The following is a 21,979-nucleotide window of genomic DNA, read 5'->3' on the forward strand; positions in this document are numbered from 1 at the left end:
ATTTAAAATTACCTGCTCCTTTTCACATTTTCAGCAGTAGCTCTTTAACAGCCCTGGTAACATGCTATGCACTCTTTGGTTAAAACCTGAATTTAAAAATCTGCTTCAGTACTCAGAGGTCATTCTAGAAATACCAGATTTCTGTTACTTCTGATATTATTACTGATCCACATCAAGCACCTTTAAATGCTGAGAAAGTGCAAGCAGTACTGCCAAGTGGTAAGATGTGCTTTAACTGGTAACAAACTGAATAGAATCACAGAATGGACAGAGCCTGCAAAAGTGCTGGAAGTACTAGTATGATACCACTACTGCTTCCAAAGCTGCTAGGGAAGGAGGAATAACAAACTTCAACTATTTGAGAACTAATCCCTAAAACCAGAAATGAAGGTACCTTGCTAAACTATTTCACACAAAATTGGTGCTCACCTGTTACAGGAGCACTAAAAGAGTTCAGGATTGGGATATTCTGTTCGGAGGCTGCATAATTTACAACAAGAAGTTGGCAAGCAACATCAATATAAGTCATTAAAATAAACATCAATATTTTGATTAAAATATTGCATATTAATTTCTTGGATTTCCTGGGCTCATGTTACATTCTGCTTTTGCCTGAAGAATAATGACTTGGGAACTAAACATTCTACTTCACTCATTTGTTGATCTGAATGACCAGAGAATAAATTAGTCTTAAGACAAAGGAAAGGTAGAACTTGAATTGTAATTCAAGCAAAACAGAGAGTCAACATAACTTCTCAAAACTGTAATCCCATCATTAAAGCATTTAAGATAGAACAGCAAAACAGCATCAAGCAATATGCAACTATAATATTGTTATTTGAAAGATACACAACCCAAGCTAGCACCAATGTTACATCAGTATTCTAGCATTACATGGGACACCAGTCTTTCACATGGCCTGGCATCACTCTAGCCAGGCCCCATTATCATTCTATCCCCCCCTTCCCTGTGCTCTCAGCCTTCTCAGGTTCTTCCAAGAATTGGCGGAGTGCTTTAGTGCAGGACTTTCCCCATTTTAATAGGGAGCTAGAGGAAGGCCACATTCCCCTTTCTCCTGCATCATATGGGGTCAATGAACCTTGAGGATGGCACAAAAAGAACTGTACTGGGACAAGATATCCAATCAATAGGGATCTAGGGCACAGAGAGGAGCAGCAGTCACTAACACTCATCTTTTATTATAGTCTTTATCATGTAAAAAAAGCCCCTACAAGGCAAGTTTCAGCCTCATCATTTCTTATTCTTTTTCAAGAGTTATAAGCAATCATTTGTACTATAGGCTAGTGAAGCATCCAGGCCAGCCACCAGAGGACTTACACTCACCCAACAGACTTTTAGATTACTTTGATAAGGGAGAGACATTCCAGGGGTTTTTTCCCCCCTACAGAATCACTGTCTACCATGAAAGTTTCTTCAGAGTCACAGTGCACTATTTTTAATTGCAAAAAAGATTGTTTCATACAACCATGGAACTCTACAGTCAACATGCATGGGTTTGTGGATCAGTTTAGAAACCAACAGTATAAAAGGTAACTGCAAGCATTTAGGACATTTCAGGATTGAGGGACTAATTTAAAAATTATCACCTGCACAGAAGCATGAGGCATCCCAAGAACTTTTTTCGTGAAAGATGAGCAAGAAAGAAGCAAATGAGAATTGAATAATTTCAGCCCCACATCTCCATGAACTCAGTAACAATTAACAGAGAACCCCCGATGTCCCACAAGAGAGTATGTGTATTTGGAAGGTGAACCAAGTAGCAATTACTGTGAGACACCAAGAATCCATTTGGAAAAGAAACAGCAACAAGGTGACATTCCATCTGAGCAGTGAGATGACATGTTATTCACAATAGGAGACAAGCTGTATTAGATCAACTTTATTACATTATCAAAGTTTGACAATAAAATATTCAAAATCTATTGAACGCATTCATACACAAAAAGAGCATATAAAATGCTAGGTCTCAGAATACGTTCCGTACAAAATACTGTTAAGTGTAGAGCAGCTGAGTCATTGCCAAACATTCCCTGAATTTAAGAGGGCCTTGACCACACTGTGCTCCAAGAACTACCTTAATACCAAACGTTTCCTTCCTTTGGTCTGCAAGTCCTTTGCAATTATTGCTAGTTATCAAAGCCTTCTGTTTTTAAACAGAATCACATAGTGACTCTGAACCTCTTCAGAAGTATTACAATGACAGCTGAAAGCTTCTTCACATTTTCTATACATTTTGTCAAAAATAAGAAACACATTTGGTCCTCAAGACTATTTTTGGTTTCTGAAAATATCCTGGAAGAATAAAACCAAGTTATGGACAGAGACAGATGGTCGATATGTGTTAGGTATAACAAAGATATATCAGTAAATTCAAACATTTCAACTGTGCATTGTGGCAAAGCATCTGAGTTACTCCCCTTAATGAAGGGCCACATTCTCCTCTACTTAAAGATTTATTTCTTCAGACCTCTACCTCTACAAGAATCTGGAATGCTCAAAGTACACGTGGCTCTAGCAGGCCTGTAACAGTAATGCTAAATACATTTGCCTTATAGAGGAACATGCCACAGTGAGTAAGCACTTCTCAACATGCTGAGTGAAGTGGTTCAGTTTCAGCTACTGGAATAACGTAGTTTACCTGCTGGCATTCACTTTTCAACAATAACTTCATCCTAATATGCAAGAAACTGAAAATGAGAGGGCTAAAGATGATTTGGTAGAAAAATCACAACTTCTGGACAAAAACACAGAACTATAGCCTGCAGAACTATCACATCAAATCAAGATCTCACCGGAAGCACTGTGCCTGCTCTAACACAGTACTTAGAACTCAGGTACACACATTCTTGCACAACAAGGCTTTACAGTGACAAACAACAAAAAAAGAGCCCTGAAAAATCTTCAGCTTCATTTTATAAAGTTAACTGACAAAAGTTTATTTAAATAGAGACACACTCTAGGGCTTGTCTACTAATGGAAAGCTGATTTACACATCTTTAGGTTAAAGGATACAGTCAACTAATCTCAGAAATAGTACTAGATTGCCAAAATGAGAAAAAATAAAAAATAAATCTCTTTTAGAGCACAAAAAGTAGTGAAGAAAAAAATAAAAAAGCACACCTTTTGGAATCTTTTTTTTTTTTTTTTGGAACTTCAAATCAAAAACCCCTGAAGCTAAACTCTTGATATGAGACTGAGAATGCCACCAATAGGTAAAGATCTAAGTGAAGCTTAGAAACATTCTCCAGATCAGGGTAAGAACCATTTACCTATGTTTTCTCATTTTTTCAGCCCTTGATGCCCATGTTGGTATCCTGCAATAAAGCCTCCAGCTCCACTCATTCCAGTGCTTATTAACAGACATTCTACTTCAGCAAGAAATACAGATTGTTATATGCCATTTTCTAGAAAAAGCTTTATCCTCTTTGAGAAGTCTTGGAACACAAGCCTGAAGCTTACCCAGCTAACAGCCCTGCATAAAATAGAACACTTGGCTAAAGGACTTTTTGTGGGGGTTTGTTTTTTGTTCTGGGGTTGCATTTTGTTGTCGATTTAGGTTGTTTGGGTTGGGTTTTTTGGGGGGAGGGGGGCAGGGGGATGTTGTTGGGTTTTTTGGTTGAGGTGGGTTTTTTTGGTTCTTTTCCATTTCAACAGTTACCAATTACAAATGGTTTGGGCAGCTCAGTACTTACTCTGGAAAAGTCTAGGCAATATTGCTGCTGAACTGTAGGTTCCTGGGCAACTGAGGACAAGATAAATGTTCCATTTTAAAAATCAGGAAAATGTGTACTCTCCCTCAGCAAAAGTAATAGGGAAAATGCAGGGGGGAAATGAAGATACACATGGAAGTTAAAACCTGGGAAGATATTAGCTTATCCACGACCCTAGTTCCAGTTTTTCTGGATTTAAAAGTCATTCCCGAGTTAAAACTTAAAGCCTTAAACGTACTGCCTATGCCAAAATGTTTGCATTCTACAGTAACAGGACTTCAAGCCTGTTATGTCAACACATCTTATTGATGGGTGTAATGGCAACAAACATTTTATGCACGCTACCAAAATAGTTTAAAACTTCACCCTTTAGACAAGTTCAGTTTCTTAAGTAATGAATCCTCAACAGTTCTGATGAGTTTCTGAAACTCTTAAAACATTTTTTCTTGGAGGACCTAGCATTTTGAAAGCATTCCAAATTGCATTTTCAGAAAATTAAGTGCAGTCTAGCTAGGTGACTGGTTTTAAAGCAAGCAAAAGAACTTTGAGTGAAACTTTCTCCAGCAGGACTTCTGTAACCAAGATTGTAAGTATGATGGCCTTTAGGCTATCATTTCTGTGGAGTTCAGAGTTGATTTTTTCGTCTTTAAACATTGAGTAAAACAATACTGTAGGAAATTAACAGAGCTGCATGTTCAGCAATTTATAGAAACATTTAAGAAACAGTGTATCTCAACAACTTGAAACAGCATATAATGAAAGCTGTAATCTATGGGAAATGGATTCTAGTCTTAAAACATAAGGTTTCTTTTTAGATGAATGCAATGTTGATCAGTCACTGCTTGTTTAGTAACTGGATCAGAGCTTAAGTATTTGACTGGGAACAAGGTTTATACTTCACGCTGTATTAGGCTGGCTTCCATTCCCCACCCCATTTCAGGAAGTTCACTTTTCTTTCTGAATTCACGGCCACCATCCATTATCATTTCCACTACAGGAGATCATTTTTCACCCAGAAATGCAATTCCGCACTTTATGGATTATCTGCCAGTATTCAATTCAGTTACCTTTTATTTATATGCTACTCCATACAGCTACAGTTATTGCAAGCACCAACTACTGTTTAGCTTCTTTCCCTCATTGATAAATGAAGCACAAGGTGAGAATTCCTCAGACTCCAGATGGTATGTGATCAGGTTCTAGCAGTTAATGAGCAAACAATTTCTTCTTTAAAAAAAGAAACTAAAAAAAATACCCAAGTTCAAGTAATTCACACATCTATTTCTTTCCTCCAAAAGCTGTAATAAAGAAAGGCTGGATTATGACAAAGGTAGTACAGTACCAGGCAGACCTCTTCCCTATCTTACCTAGTAGATACACACATTTACAAACTAAGGTACAGGGAACTGTGGATCAGAATATGCAAGACCCTTTTTAAACGTTTACTGCGCTTCCCAAATTAAAATCATGCCCTTGTTTTATGGGCATCTGAAATTGCAGTCCTCCTAGCCCTCCCACTCCAAGCCCTGCAAAGACCACACAAAGGAACTCAGGTATCTGTGATTCTATGTAGTATGTGCAAAGGGCTGCACGATCTCCAAACAAAAGTCTGCATGACTACTGGACACAACAGAGGCACCAAAATGCATATTTGACCAAATTTGCAGGATGTGAAAATACCATGAAGCATCATAAAACAAACCAGAGACAATCATTTAGGATACCAAACAACTTTTTGAACACAGCATTAAAAAAAAAAACCACAAAATAAATAATTCAAATATCTAAATATCAAGGGATTGAAAGGCATTTTCCCATATTTAAGGGAAGGCATCACAGGTGAGGAAAATAACTGTCAACACAAGGTATCACAAATCAAAAAGCAGCTTTTTCACATAGGAGATAGTAGTATCATTGGATAGCATTTGAATATGCTCATTTCCTGAAAGCTCAAATATCACCACTTCCTGTTTTTGCATGTCCACCCACTTTTGACATTGCAAGGCACTCTGTAAGTTTACTGTACCATCCCCATCACTGTAAAGAATCTTAGGTTCTTTGTCAGGAAAACTTTCATAATGGAAGGAATCAGGTGTTTCCACACCCGTACCATAAAGACAGTGTATGCGCACACCAGGTGGTGTCATCTGGTAGACCAGGGATTCAGTGTCTTGTCTCATGAGCCAGCCATCTTCAAAATTGATGTCCCTGTAGAATTTTTGGTAATCCCGAAGAGTGTAGTTAGCTGTAGGTGTGCTTACAAAGACCTTATCTGGAGGCCATGTGTAGTTGTAGGGGAGCATCCAGTTTGTGGAAACTGCTGATCTCTGCTGGTCTCTAATCTTCAGTGAACTGATAACAGGTATTCTGTTGTTGTCACCTTAGAAGAAGTGGAATTTCATTATACTCAAAGCAATGCATGAATCTCAGCCAGCAACAATTACTACTGCTCACAGCAATAACATGGATAAAAAGATTATTCCCTTTGCTTAGTGACAATTTGAGAAGTTTTTCCTCACTTATGATTGTCTTAATCATTAACTTCCACAAACTAACTTCTGATAACTTACCAATTTAAATACAAATTGATGAATAGGTGTCTGACAAAACAAGAACATTGCTCCATTAAAAAAGGAGCAAGTATTTCCTATATTTGCCTAGTAAGAAATCAGCTTATTAGGTATTGCTTATACCATTTGCAAGTTTTGCCTTAAATGCTCTTCTGGAAATGTGTTTTACAGTGATTCTACTACCTAGATCATGTTTTTGCTAAAAGAACAAATAAATAGTGCTATCCACACACATGTAAGAACTCATGAAGATACTTTATTGGCTTAACAAAATGTTTCAAGTTTTGCACATTCAAGACAAACAGTAGCAGTGTTTCATTCAGTATAGCTATAAAAATTAGTATATGGTTTATTTACCATATTTTACCAGTTTATGCACTCCCTTCATAATGAAACCTACCAGAACATGCCTACAATTGAAAGAAAGTAACAGACTCTTAATAGTTACCCAGAAAGATAACTTGTCTTAAAAGGAAACAGAAGCAAAGCAAGCGTTACTGTCTCTGCTTATGCTACTGGGTAAGAATACTGCACTCAATGACCAGTTCAGTCTGTGTAGCACTTTGGGAAAGGAGGAGTTAGAGCCTGTTAGCTTCTGGTGGGAACCATGGAAAATTGTCAATATCAGCATCTTCCCTCCCAGTCAGCATGTCAAGACTACTAAGATACTTGTCTTGCTCAGAACACAGGTTTTCTCTAATGTAGCACTAATATTTTGTAGCAACTCTGGTAACCTAAACTACATCTTTGCCAGGGGGATAGACAAAACCAATAATTCTTGAAAGACTAGTTGATAACTACTATACTTGGGAAGTGTTTTCAGGTGGCCAAACTTTTCCAAGGCATTATGTTTTCTCAATATAATATAAATCTAGAAAACTAGAGCTTATTACCAATAAAGGTCTTAAATTATTAGAACCCTATATACCACAAAATTGTTATATTTTACCAAATTTAGACTTACTCTTATGACAGAACTAGTGTTTCACCAAAACATTTCAAGAATTTTTTGTAGGCTTCAATTGTTTCCTTAGCACTTTGTTCCAAAGATGGCTCAAACTAACACATGACTAAATTACAATTTATATTCATCTTTCTTCACATTTTAACCATTGTTCTTGCATCTTCACAAAATTAAAAGCTGCTTAATAAATGGCAGATATAGTAATTACTAGAAATGAATTTTAAAAAGCACTGAGACAGATCCAAGTTTATTTTCATGGTGACTCTCTGATCAGACCAATATTCCATTATCACAATGACTGGCACACCTCAATTCTGAAATATCAGCTGAACCTTGAATCAGATTTTCCACTATTAGGTGCAGGTGGTGATGCAGGTCAACCACACCATAAAAACTGAAATATTGAAACCAAAACTACTATTCCTGAAATACCAAAGTATATTTTTCAATTCCGTAAGGTGGCACTATTGCTTCAGCAAGTAGACCTAAAGCACAGTCTTTAATGCCATCTTTAATACTACATGGAGACATTGCTAGTTAATGCCGAGACAGATAAAAAGGAAACTCAAAAGAGCACAGCAAGAATCACAAAGGTCCTGAAAAATGTGCTTCATATTACTGTGTGGTATAGATACTTAACTGTGCACGCTCACCACTAAGCTACTGAATACTGCTTGGTAGTTTTCAGCAGAGAGGGCCCAAGTTCTGAATTGAACAATGAAAGGAACGTGTACAAAATTTATTTCCAGCAGAATAACCAAACTCAGAGCCTGACTATTCCAGCCTTCTCTCACAGAACTATTACAAAATGCTTATCAAATCCTTTGCTTTGAAGAGCAGAAGTACTGTATGGCCAACACCATGCTTAAGTCAGCAGGCTCACCACTCATTGACATTCTAGTTAACAAAATACTGGGTCTAAGGGAGACATTGCTAGCATCTCAAGCAGACAAACCCACCAACCACCAGTGAGTTTTGTGTCTGTGCTCACTGTAGTGGGAAGAACATCCTCGCTTTACTGGCACTGGAATTACAAGTATTCCTCCTGCAAAGTACATAAGTAGCAGAAAGTACCACAGAAAATCTATAGAAAATAATTCCACCTGTGTACTGTTTACACTTTGATAACACAACTGTGGGTTTAACAAGGAGTTCCTAGCCATTACCAAATTGTAAAAAAGAATGGGAGCAGAAAGAATGCATTCATAGCTTGCTTTGTCTTTCCTGCAACAATGAAGTATTTTTCTTTAAAGCAACAGTTCTGCATCTTAACACCCTGTTAATGTCAATTTTAGAAACTCTGTAATAGACTAATGCAATCCAAGTGTTAATGCCTGATGGTGGTGATTCACTACAGATATTTGGGATGGAACTAACCTAGAAGTGTGCATTGTGATATTATGTTCTGCCCATTTAACTTTCCTACATGATTCTTAATTTCTGCTTTAAGACATGGAGTTTAGTACAACAGACAGATTAAGATTACTACCTTTTAGTAGAAATGTAACTATTCATTATGCATTTCTATAGCTAGCCACTTTGGATGAGATGCATTATAAAGGATGAACAAGATTTGAAGCACAGAAGTTTAATCCAACAGAAATCTGGGACTGAAATTCTATGTAATAGTGGAATTTTATTAAGGTGGTATTAACACTGCTCACTTCCTGCCATTTCTGTAGCTTGCAAACTTGTCAGATGAAGCCTGTGGGAGAAGGGAAATCAATTTTCACAGTATCATCGATATAGATTTAACAGTGTATAACTCAATACAAACATCCAATTTAAGTTTTGTAATTAGTAACTGAGCTGTACGCTACTATTCAGAATAAAATGCCTTTGCTAAGCAAAGTATTATTTAATCTGTCCATGCATGACTGGCACTTGCTGTGTTCTGCATTTTGATGAAGTCCAGTTTCTGATTGTCAGCTTTGTTTGGGAAGAAGATAGTGATACCCAAAGCTAACAAGCCAGAAACATCATGAACTAAATGCCAAGGCACATGAAATAATTATGTTATCACATGATGGGTGTAAGTGAACTTTTTCCATCAGTCATTTGCAGTTACTTAGTGAAATATGTTGTGCTTTATTCAATCTTTTTAAAGTCTCAGGCATATGCAGTATGCTAAACCCAAGATCTCTACAGATAAGAAAAGTGAATCTTTGAGTTATAACTTTCAAGAGGCATTTGTGCTGTGGGCACCACCTCACCACCATGTCTACCAGTTTCCCTTAATGTTAACTCAAGCAGCTCTGATCTTTAATCAAAGAAAACTACTGAATGCTCTAGAGTCCTTGTTAGCTTTGCAATACTGAACAGAGAGCAATCAGGCTGGAGACAGAAGCAACTGAAATAGAAGACACCCGGCCAAACAGCAGATGACACAATCTGCTAAAAAGAGGTTAGAAGAGGTCAAGAGGGGACACAGCTCACAGTTAAGGCATAAAAAGACTTAGTCCACTCTCCATGAATAAAATGAATGACAGTCTGATCACAGGGCTTGAAACATCAAGTTGCCATCATTTATGAAAAAATAATTTTTAACTTCACAGTACCTTAAGCTGTCATCCCCCAGTCTTACAGTTAACAGACTATTTAGTAACTTGACTATGGTCAAAATATATTGCAAACCCTCAGATTACCTACCTGAAGCCAGCACACGGAGAGTTTTAGCCACTCCTCCCCATGGAGCGCCTAATGACACATAATCCTTTATGTACTTGTCTTTCCAATCCTGACTCTGATGGTTGAGGAAGTAGAGGGTGTACATATTACCCATACTGTGGGCAATTAAGACAACAGGACTTCCATACTGCTCATACATTAACTCTATCATCTTGCGAAGGGCCACAAAATAGTCTCCATTCTCATCTAAAGTAAGCACAGGTTACAGTTATAATTATTAATTGTGACTGCTAAACTTAACACATTTCTTTAAAAGGTCATTTTCTGAAACTGTCTGCGCAATTAATAGAGCTTAGAAATTCCAGTATTAAGTGGGAAGGGTGGGTGTTTTTGTGGGGGATGTGGTTTGGTGGTGTTTGTTTTTTTTAAGCAATTATTAAGTAGCAAGTTGTTTAAAGCAAGGCAAAAAACATACCACAGAGCTTTAATCTGGGTCCAGGGGTACCCAGGCCCCAAGAACAAGTCAAAATTAAGTTTAACTGTACAGGTGGTACAGGAGAAGAGACCCATAACATTTTTTATTGTCACCAGCCAGCAAATATTTTGTTCAAGTAAACAATGTTATTTACTTGGCGCCTTTCGCCAGTCGTAAGGTGCTCCTCTTACATCTTCATCACGTTTGTAGCCCCAGTCTACTAAACTCTGCACCAGCATATAAAAGTAACTGCCTGTGGACATCAAGTAAGAGAAACAGAACAGTGAAAAGATTAGCATTAGAAGCAGCCATCAAACACTATCATGAAGCAAACTAAGCCCTGGAGGTATTATCTCCAATAGCACATAGACATTAAAACTGTAGTCTTTGACAATCTAGAAAGTTGCATATTAAACAAAATTAATTATGCTTGCTGTCCCCCAAGAGTGAGAGAACACCATTATTAAAACTTCTTACTAGTTGGCTGATCTAGTTGGCTGATGTAGTTGTTGCTACAACAAGTGTAGCAACAGAACAGATAACTTTTCTGCAGCAGAAAAGTGTCTTACCCTTGAACTGTAAAAAATACACATCAGAATTACTACATTAGAGTCTTAGCTTTTGTTGATTGCAAATTAACTTCAGGTAGGGTACATAATGATTTCCTAAAGGTTGGCCTGGCCTTCACCAACATTTATGCTTGGCAACAAATGCTGACAATGTACCCCAGGGCAAAATTCTGAAAATCACGCCAAAACTGTTTTTCTGTCTATCAGGTAGTGGACTAAGACTTTAGTAACTGAACATATGCTTTAATAGCAAAGAAGGGAAATACTTGCAGACTGGCTATATATTGAAAGATGTTACATATTACAAGCTTTGACATATAGGATGTAAGTATTAGAACAATTAAATACATCTAGTAACAGTTTGAAAAATTAAGTGTCAAAGGATCCTGTTGAATATCAGTCATATTTAAGTTTTGAGCAGAACCTCACTCATTAATCCTGAATGCTTATGATAAAGTCCCTGAAGTGAACACAGGCAATTTTAAATACAGCCCTGTTCTAGTTATGAGTCATCTAGTGAAGTTCATTAAGCACGTTACTGCCCTTTTGGGCACTGCTCCCTACAGAAAAGGGAAAGAAATCCATGCTATGGAGCATGTGAAGCTCAGTGCATTAGTGACTATTAGATTACTTAAGTCTTCAACCATAGCTAACAACTCCTCACAAACACTCAGATTCAGTGCTTTCTCAAAGACGACTTCTACAAAACCACTAAAAAAACCTGCAAACACATTGATGCAGAAGTCTTCTGCAGCACAAGTATAATTATATAATTATTCAGACACTGGCAAAAGACTGGGAACTACAGGGTGTGGTACTGTATCTCCCAAGCCCATCAACTCATTCTTAAGGCCAAATAACATTTTACTCAGAACTAAGCTGAAATGGTTTTATTTTGGTTTTGCTTGTCAAGCTTCAGGCACAGAATTTTCTACTCGACCCATCTCATTTTCCAGTAGTGCCTGTCTTCAAAGTGCCTATTCAAGCTTCGTCCAGAGAACTTAAATTTGTCACAGGACTAAGTAACATGGAATCTTGTCTTGGCCAAACAAGAGACAAAACAATACAACGCAATGAGAAGTGAGCAGTGTGTTACCCTACTACAGAAAAAAAAATTGGCTTTCTACTTCTGAACAGAACTGTAATTTGAAATCACATTTTAGTCGCTTGTATAAAAATACACTAGAAAAATCCTACAAGTGACAAAGCACTTCAGACACAGCTTGTACATACCAACACTCCTTTTACTTGGGTCAAGGAATTCCAAGGAAAACGTCTGACCAAAACCTGGAACTCTGATATCCACTCCATCTGGTGGTTCTGTAGTCTTACTTGTTCGATTATATACCAGCCTGGCGGGGAGGGGGGGGAACATGAAACATGTCATATTACCACATGACAACTTGCAGCTACGTTGGGTCTTACATTCCAAATGCTGTAACAAGAACTTCAAGTGCTATTACCAATAAGAAAAAAAAACCACAAGGACAGGCAGTCATGATAAGAGTACTCCAATGGCTAAGAGGTTACACAATGCAAACAATTATTTTAATTAGTTTCATGCTTTATATGCAGAATCTGAGACTTATCTTCTCTATAAAGCTGAGTATACAGAATTGTGGCTGAACTTCACCTTGAGAATATAAGCTATTTTATGTAGTTCTATAGCATTTCACTTTGCATCAAGCCACACAATGGAGAAAACTTGTCAAGAACATAAGAATGTGGTAATAGAAGATAAAATACCTGTAAAATCAGATATCAGAAAAATTCTCCTAGATAAAAATAATTCATTTCTGTTTAACTAGAACACTGGTACCAGCATAAGGGAGTACTTAATATTTCTTGAGTAATAACAATTGGTACCTCACAAAACACGAAAGTATTGCGTATTTTGTAGATACTCTTCAAATCCATTTGAAGAATCTGAAGCACTGAATCAGGTGTTATTTTTTATTGTTGTCATTATCATAATTGCTATTGGGGTTCTGTTTGTTTGTTTTTAATATCATATCAATATAATTGCCATTTCTGAATGCAAGTTTTTACCCCTAGATGGAGTCTTACAGTCTGAATTTATACTCAAATATTCACATACCAAAAATCTCTCTAACCTCTGAAGGCATATAGCGAGACTTAAAGCAGAGGTATAACTACACAACTTGGTATATTCACAGAAAAGTACATGCCAATACAATATATTTAAATTGCACAAGCAAATATTTCTTGTTTCCATAGAGAATTTTTACAGGAACATTAATGAAGCAGACTGAACAACAAAATAGTCCAGAAGCTTTAAGTTAAGCAGTATTTTAAGGCAAAGTAATTCTGGGAAGAGATTTCCAGACTGCCCTTGAAGGACTTCATGTGTCTCAACTGCCGATGAGACTGCTCTCTAATGATGCACTGCCAGCAAAAGTGCAAGCTCACGTTCCTCCTGCCTGTCCCCTCTATGCTGCCCAATGTACCTCCTTCCCCCTTGCCTCAGGACAACTTAAGTTTAACTCATAAAAAAAAAAACAGAAAATATTCTGCTTTAGATAAGCCCACAGAAGCATCTGATATGTGCTCAATCCAACACTGGGTAACTGGTAGGAGAAAAAGTAGAAGAAACTTAGAGAACCTCTGTTTTTCATCAGTGATGAACAGCTACCTCAGATGCAACAGAGCCATGTCTTCTGATTCATCTTATTATTCTACCTAGCAGAATTCCAAGTCATTTCTCTCACTGGTCTTGAGCCAGAAAAGAAAGTTTCAGGTGGCCATTCTGTACAAACCATGTCAGTCTAAGGAAAGGAGATGACTGCAAAGAGCAACAGCCCTGGTCTTACCTGATATTATCAATCCAGCAGTCAATGATAACAGGCAGAAGCAATTCTAAATTCAGCCAGAGTGTAAAATAACTGTCTGTCTTCTTAGAGCAGAGATAGTGCACTACTGATGGCTTGTCTAACTTTGCTTCCAACTGATTACCCAAGTCCCCTGGAACTGAAAGATATAAAAAGGAGACACTTAAAATTAAAATATATAATAGTTTACATTATAATATACACATCTTAATACTGTAGCACTCATATGCAGTATCACTGCATCCAGAGATACCAGTAAGTTTTGTAACTGGATAAAAAACGTTACATCAGAGTAAAGCATTGCATGCACATTTTCCACTGAAAATATTTAAATTTTCAAAAATCATTAGCTGAGGAACACCGTGTAGAATAAGTCTGGATCAGCAGTTCATAACTTCAAAAAGTAGACCATATAGGAACAGGTCATGTTAGGCCATGGGTATAAAAAACAGATGGTCTCAGACATTATCAAAATAATCTGTGTTTTAAAGTGCAAACTGAATCTTTCTGAAAGAATTTTTTCCTCATAGTATAACGACTGCACATGCAATTCTTTGTTCTCTTTAAGCAGTTGCCTGCAAACTATCAGTTTGACATAAAGTGAAGGTGAAAGCAGCTCAGTTTACGTATTTATTTTCATTTCACCTCCAACCACACTTTTGCTACACAAAATTAGGTTGGCTAGCATAATAATCCAAATACATAGTTTCATATCTTTTCTATTCAGGTTTGGATGCACCAACAGCTTTGATGTTTACTTTTTTTGATACATCACATCAGTAATACTTGGATGGGAGGGTCTTGTATTCGCACCTCTGAAGTGCGCTGTTAAGGCATACACTAAATGCCAGTATTCCTTTGATGAAGTTTTATTTTCCTTTATTTTAAACACTAGACAGAGACAGAAATATTATTTCTAAATTAGAACAAAGCTTTAAAAACTCTTACAATTTTCAGCAGCAAGTTTCCAGAGAAACTTCTTACATTGTTATGTTTAATCATTTTTTCCTCAAGAGCCAGAAAGGCAAAGATACTTCAGTAACTAAAATGTTTCTCTGTATTAGAAAAATTTAGGAGTTAGGCACTTCTTAAGGGGTCCCCCCACCCCTTTCAGCTCCACACACCCCTACCTTTTTTGGGTGTGCAAAACTGTATCCTATTTACTTGTCAATGTTTAATTTTGAAGTTTTAGTTTGTTTTGGGTTTTGTTAAAAAAAATGCAGGCATACCAGTAGAGTTGCCCCCTCCTCTTTCAGTAAATTATTTAATCAAAACAGTTTAAGTTCTATAGAACACTGATACTTAGCAATGGTTTAAAGAAAGAGATAATATCTTCTAGTGGAAAACCTAATTTAACTGGTAAGCCAGATATGCTTTCAGAGAAACGCTTACTGCAGAACTGAAAAAGGACAGAACTTCAGACTAAATATAGACCTGGACAACCACACTCTTGCAACCTTCAAGCACTGCAGGTTATGCTCCACCACAAAAGAGATACCTCAGGATTTCTTTATGAACTGCCCTTACTTTCTCATTAGGTTTTTAGTGGTTTTATTTCTGTAGTCTTAAGTGAAACATTAAAAGACCCAATAGCTGACCACAGTTTATTTTAGGTCATATTTCAAGGACTCTGATATACTGTAAAGCATAGTAAGGGAGATTATAGTACTGCATCACACCCTAGGAGGAATTTACTGAAGTTCAGTCATGTAACCTCACAAAATGCTGTTTAGTTATTGCTTAGAGAACCGTAAGGTGGCAACAGCTAGTTCCAGTCTCATGCCTGTGCTGTATCAGTGCTCTCAATTAGAAAAGGAACAGAACGTAATTCTATTTATATCAATCATTCACAGCTGGCCAGTTTCAGCCACAAACCTGCCAAGGTCAGAACAGGTTGACTTTGTCTTCAACTTCAATGCAAAACAAAGTAGAAGAGTGATATTCTGTTCTGTCCTGGAATCTCATTTCCTTAAGTAAAAAAAAAATATCAAGTTCTCCCAGCAAAGATACCTTTTAAAAACTTAGAGAAACATCTGGAGTATCAGAGTTTTAAGAACTTGCTGATGTTTCCAAAAAGGACTCAGATAATCATAAACACTCCCACTCAGAGTGGGAAGACTCACAACTGAAGAAGTCTAAGATTATAAGCAAGATACATTTATCAGCCAGAGTACTGAAAGCAGGAAATTGTGCAAAGTCTCATTTGGACTTAATGGAGTGATCTTAGATTAACTGCAAGTTTAATTTGGTCAAGCTTCTTGAGGATAGAGGCTGTGCTCCCATGTCCAATTCAGAGTAGATGAGAAACATTACATACTAATTTTTACCCAAGGGATGACAAGGAACAAGTTGAAAAGTGTTAATTTATTTAATTCTATACAAAAGATAAGGGCAAGGTCCCCCTGTGCCAAGATACAGTACAGCAGTTAAACAGTGTCATGTATATGTGATGCCTGTTTGTTTATAAAGTAGGGATTAACAAAAAAAAGTTTTTTTCAAGTTTACATTTCCACATTAACAGTGAAACTGCTAGTCACTAATGCACAACCCATGTTTTATTTTCTAAAGTATATTCTGCAAACTGAAGAGCATTCATGATGAAGCTATAGGGAACAAAATGCAAATTTTGATTTTTCAGATTATGGAAAGAAATAGGCAAGATCTTCAGTCCTCACCCCACAAAATTTAAGCATTAATGATTTACATTTTGGCTGGAGATCTACTTAGTGGCTTTTTGATAAGTAACAGGTTAAAAAAGATCACATTGAAGATTAATTCTGTAGGATAAGGACATACCTTTCTGAATTTTCAGTGATGGAATTTAAAAGCAATAGAAAAGCACATTTCCTTTTGCTTTCAGACCATACAGAAAGCATCTGGGGGCAGAGTAATCTCTAAGTAATTTTTCTGCTCATCCTCTCATCTACCAATATCTGTAGTTTCTAAGCCCTTTTGCTGGAAACATTATAGAAAATTCTTACTTTTTAAAGCCTGCAGACTGACCCTATAAATGTACAAAATAACTGACAAGTAAAGTTCTGCAAAATACACAAGCGCCAGTTAAAACTGGATGTCCAAGATCTCAAGCAGTACCCCTGCCTCCCTAATCTGCAGTTGTGTAATACATGTATTGACTTCTGAACAGTAACATTTGGAAATATGAGATTTCATGTTCACCAGAAAAAAATGTTTCCATCACATTTGATTATGTATCAGTACTAGCATATTCTCATTTTTCACAAATATGATAATCCCAACAGAACTCATTCTAATACATTGATGAGCCCAATTCACTTCCAATATTATAGTATCTTTTGCTGGGCTTTTTTTTTGTCTCAATTGCCCTGACAAAACTAACAGATCTCCTAGGATGTTTTTGTTTGATTAAAATTTATGCAAAGCACATTTATAAATTTCACTTGAGAGTTTAAAAAGCATTACAGACTTTTCCAAGTCCGGTAACTACAATAGCTAGCTTTAGGATACACTGATACTCCTGCCTGTCACTAAACTTGGTCTTAATGACTGATTCACTGTTCCCAGCAGAAGACAATAAGCAAATTGCACCCTGGAAAGTGACTTGCCTTAAAACAAAGGGAAAAGAACATTCAACAAAAGCTATGAATAGGGGGATTTTAAATTTCATCTGGAATAAAGAAATAATAGTACCTATATAACAACGGGGGGAAGGGGGGGACTATTGTTTGTGTGGCAAAGAGGCCATCAATTGATATTTTTTTTTACTATTACCTGACATGCAAATGCCTTTGGATACATATCAACTGTCATAAATTTTCTACTGGTATAATTTCCTTAAAAAACTGTCTTCTCTTTTCATTCTATAAATCAGCCTTCCTTCAAAATGAAGGAAGTTCTCTGGAAAATCAATTTTAAGGTCTGACCACAGTTCTTTAAGAAGACTGTCTTGAAGTAGCTCACAGACTGCCACAGAAAAGGCTTGTGTTTAAAATTAGGAACAAGGAAGCAAACAACATCTCACATGATACTCCCAGATACTTCAGATCACATGAGGCATAAACATTTAAGTCACTCCTGACATCCAGCCAGCTGACCATACAAACATGCACACCTCGGCAGTCAGCAGGAATTCACAGACAAATCTCTTTTGCATGTAAATCAATTATTAACAAACTTCATTTAGGTGTCTTTCTAGAAAACTTTAGCTAAGTACCTAACAAATTGTTTGCAGAAGGTATCAGAACATTGATATAGTAATTGTGTTGAGTCAGCTCTAAGAGGTAAAGAGTTCAGTGAATCTGCTGCTCATAAGGACAGGTTATCAGCTCCCAAAACTGATAAGACATGAAATAGTACACAGTGATTATCAATGCACTACACAAGAAAATGAAGGCGGGAGAATAACCACAAAATAAAGGGACTTCTTATTGCAAGCATTAGAAGACAAGTGCGTTGAATATATAACCAAACTGGTAAGAGAAGTGCAAAAATATTATAATTGCATGAAGCAGATACCCAGAAGTACTTGCACAGAATATATGTATATATTTAGTAGATATTGTCAGTAGAGCTGAGGTATTCAGTAGGTTGTCCCAGGTCTTAACAGAGATTCTCCTGTAGGAATATATTGTCCTGGCTGAATAGGAAGCTCTTAAAAAAAGGCATGAAAGCAGTTCAGTATCTTAATTAGACCCCTTTTCCCCCAAACATGCCTGAAAGAGGAACTCCAGGACTATCACCTTACATTTTAATGAGCACTGTCTTTGATTTCAAGCCTTCAGGCAGGACTTTAAGGGTTTGACTCTTGCATCACGTTTCTTCTCTAATACCACTATTACATGAATACCCTCCACTGAGGTAATTCAACTTACAAAATTAATCACTTCTTCCTCAACAGGTTAATTTTTGTAGAGTGGATGAGGTTGGAATGGACATTTACAGGTCATGTAGTCCAACTTCTTTAGCATTTTCTCATGATTTAGCAAGACAAATGACTCCGCAAAGTGGCCAGTAAGCAGGCACAAGAAAAGCTAGGGGACCGCTAATAAATAAGCTATTAGATTGGCTTAGCTGTTTCACAGAAACATGCTTCACCTAAGCCAGTTAGGGGGCTCTACAAATCTGAAATCCGTTGCCACCACAACTATAGCCAGTAGTTACAAGGTTGTATTCAAGCAGCTCATCTGTTTTCAGATTTGAGATTCCCAGAAGCGGCGTTTTTTTAGTACCTGAGGAGCAGAATAAAGGTACCCATATATGGGCAATGTCCCACATTTGCAAACTGCTGCTGTATATCTTCCTGTATTACTTGGGTGGGCACAGACTGCAACTGCAAGTGGGGTCATTACACAAAAAAATTAAGAGCAAGTTACACTATGTCTTGTGACCATCACTGATTTAAAATATCTATGAAGTGATCATTATGTTGACAACATTCTTTTAAACCGCAGTCCTTCTGTCTTTATTCCTTAAGATCAGATGGCCAACTTGCCATGCACAGAATAAGACCAAACTTGTTAACTCCCCTTTACTACTTAAGGGTTGTAACTTCCAAACAGACCAAGCATAAATGCTTACATCATGAAGCCACATTTACTACAAGATAAAAACATAATTAAAAACTGAACACATGTGAGGAATCAAGGGTCTAGATGGCAGACTGATAAGTCAGGAGGATCAGCTCTGCATCCCCATCCTGTACAAGCTCCAAAACAATCTGAAGCTTGTATAGGCCTGTATAATGCAGCCTTGCATACACCTCTCCATCTCCTTCTGCGTTTGTGGTTGTGTTTTTATCCCCTCTCCCAAACACCTGTGCTAAGCCAGCACTTAGAATGCGTCCCTAAATGATTCTCCTAAACCCCTCTACTATCCTCATCTCAGAAATTCCTGAAAAGCTTATCTTAACTTGTCACATATACAAGAAGGGTGAAGAAAAGGTCATGAAAAGTTAACTAGCATAGAGATGAGAACACTTCATACAGAACCAGCAAGTGACCAACAGTCACTCCTTCCTCTCCTTTGTTTGTTTGACCTTTACTGCCCATGTCATGTCTAATTGAAGCTAAGCTCTTAGTGCAGGTGTTTTTTACAACAGTCATTTCTATGCATCAAAAAGCCATGGTATTTTACAATAGTAACTTACAGCAAATCACTCCCTAAAGAACCTACTTTCTCAAACATACCGACAACCCAGAAAATTATTTATGTTAAAACCCACTGAATCTTCACTTTCTGGACAGCAAAAAACAACAGGTTTTAAAAAAATGCAGACACTGACCACAATAGTTGAGAGATGCAAGTTCTGTAGTGTTTGATGAATATTCACTTCTATGGCAATGAAGTCCGTGTTTTAAACCACTCACTGATGAGCATGTGCTCAGCCACGCGGTATTTACCAGTATGTCTCTTAGGAAAACAAAATGTAGGTCAGCAGCCATGGTTTTTTAAAAGCACCTTAGGGAACATATATACTTACACAGTAGTTCCATCAGTAGTAACTCCATGCTTCTATAATCACTGTCCCTTCATCCCAACTGCTTTTAAAATTTCCTTTTACTCCTTCATAGCTTGAGTTGAATATTGGATCAGCAGCTAAAACACTATCACCTTTGTCATCAAGAAGCTTGCACTGGAATAACTGCCAAAGCTTGTTGCTAAAACCCAGCATTACAGAGTGGGGAGATAGGATAAAAGATTGCCTCTAACCTTCCAGACAGAACTCAAAATAACTTCTGTTCACATTTTAACTCTGGCCTCTTAGGACATCCTTTTGGGATTTCTTCTTCCATATCTACATCCCCTATGTTACTTAAATAGCCATCTATTAAGAACTGTCAGTTTGTACATGGTGGTCCTGAGATATAGCATCTTTAAATAAGCTTTTGTTCAGCATTTACCCTTTTATATCAGAAGTTTGTAACAGCACTAATAAAGTAGAGCCTAAATTATTAGAAATAAATGGAGCTTAAACTGAATGACATACCAGTGATTATCCCTTCCCTAGTACCCTTCCCATTTTCTTACTTTTTCTTCCATGTTTACCATCAAGGTTAGTCACCTAGTAAGAACACACAGCATACCGAATACACCCACAGGACTGACTACTGACATGAATGTCACCAAACGCACTCAATTTGAGCCCTGGAATGCTTAAGAATTACAATTTCAGTAGACAAGTTCTTAAAACACTTGAAATTTATTCACAATTCTTCTTATCAACAGATACAAAACGCATCTAAGACATATTAGTAACAACTGTAAGAATACTTTCGGTATATTTGTTACAAACCGTTTTGGGTTAACAGGTGAAACCACAGGCCACTAATCAATACGCATTTCTAATGTTGCGCGATGAAGTACGTGCCGCTTGACTGCCGTACCACCCAGTGGCTCCTCTTCCCACAGCCGACTGCAGCCCTTGTTGCGCCAGGTTCGCACCCCGCGCGCCTGGGGGGCGAGGGGCTGCCTCCAGCGAGCTCAGAGCGCATCCCAGCGAGCCTCGCCCTCCGCCCGCGCCCCGGCAGCGCGGCAGGCCCAGCCGGCCGCTGCCCCCGGCTGGTGCCACCTGCCCGGCCCCGCCGAACCGGGCCTCTTGTTTTCCTCCCCGGCGGCCGGCCAGAGTTACAGAGAAGCCGCTCGGTGCCCAGCGCCGCCGCGCCCCCCCGCCAGACACCCGCAGCAACCGGGGCGCCCGCAAAGCGGAGTGCCCCGGCGAAACGTCCTGCAGCCCGCGAAGCCCCCTAACGCCCCAGGCCTCCCGCCACCTCCATACCGAGGACGGGGTGGGAGGCGACAGCGGGGACATCGGGCCTGCCCAGCCTCCGCGGCGCCGGACGCACCCACCGCCGCCCCCCGGCTCTTACCCAGCACCACGGGCGGCCCCGCGGGCCGGTGGCGCGGCAGACACTCGCCGCCGCGGCACAGCACCAGGAGGAGGAGAAGGCTGAGGTAGGGGCTCCCTCCCGGGCGCGGGAGGAGCCTAGCGCCGGCCGGCGGGACCATCACCCCAGCGCATAACCCCGGGCACGGCAGCCGCCACCACGCCGCGCCGGACGCCTGGCTCCGCCGGGGCTGCGGGCCCGCCGCCCGGCCCGGCCAGAAAAGGGCCCGGCCCGCCCCGGCCCGCCCCGCCGGCGGCCGGCCCCGCCCCGCCCCACAGGCCTCGCCAGCCGATCGCGGAGAGCCCGAGGTCCCCGCAGCAGCGCGGCCGCC

The 21,979-nt window shown here is 38.7% G+C and overlaps 1 protein-coding gene across 1 annotated transcript; it reads right to left on the minus strand.

Moving 5' to 3' along the window:
- Positions 1-1,885: 1,885 nt before the first annotated feature.
- PLA2G15 (phospholipase A2 group XV) lies at positions 1,886-21,879 on the minus strand. The gene is made up of 6 exons (XM_064459336.1): positions 21,631-21,879; positions 13,769-13,925; positions 12,171-12,289; positions 10,523-10,621; positions 9,915-10,139; positions 1,886-6,111 (listed from the first exon to the last, which is right to left on the minus strand). The coding sequence occupies exons 1-6, from the start codon at positions 21,767-21,769 to the stop codon at positions 5,600-5,602; spliced, it is 1,251 nt and encodes a 416-aa protein (XP_064315406.1). The 5' UTR covers positions 21,770-21,879; the 3' UTR covers positions 1,886-5,599.
- Between the last annotated feature and the right edge of the window lie 100 nt (positions 21,880-21,979).

The sequence above is a fragment of the Phalacrocorax carbo genome, chromosome 8 (assembly GCF_963921805.1).
Source record: "Phalacrocorax carbo chromosome 8, bPhaCar2.1, whole genome shotgun sequence".
Lineage (NCBI taxonomy): Eukaryota > Metazoa > Chordata > Aves > Suliformes > Phalacrocoracidae > Phalacrocorax > Phalacrocorax carbo.

Excerpts from the sequence above, each read along its gene's own strand:
- PLA2G15 (XM_064459336.1), bottom strand. The coding sequence starts at position 21,769 with ATGGTCCCGCCGGCCGGCGCTAGGCTCCTCCCGCGCCCGGGAGGGAGC. Across the intron at positions 12,290-13,768 it reads TGCTGGATTGATAATATCAG|GCTGGTATATAATCGAACAA; the intron begins GTAAGACCAGGG and ends CCTCCCCGCCAG. Across the intron at positions 10,622-12,170 it reads CCCAAGTAAAAGGAGTGTTG|GCAGTTACTTTTATATGCTG; the intron begins GTATGTACAAGC and ends TGATGTCCACAG.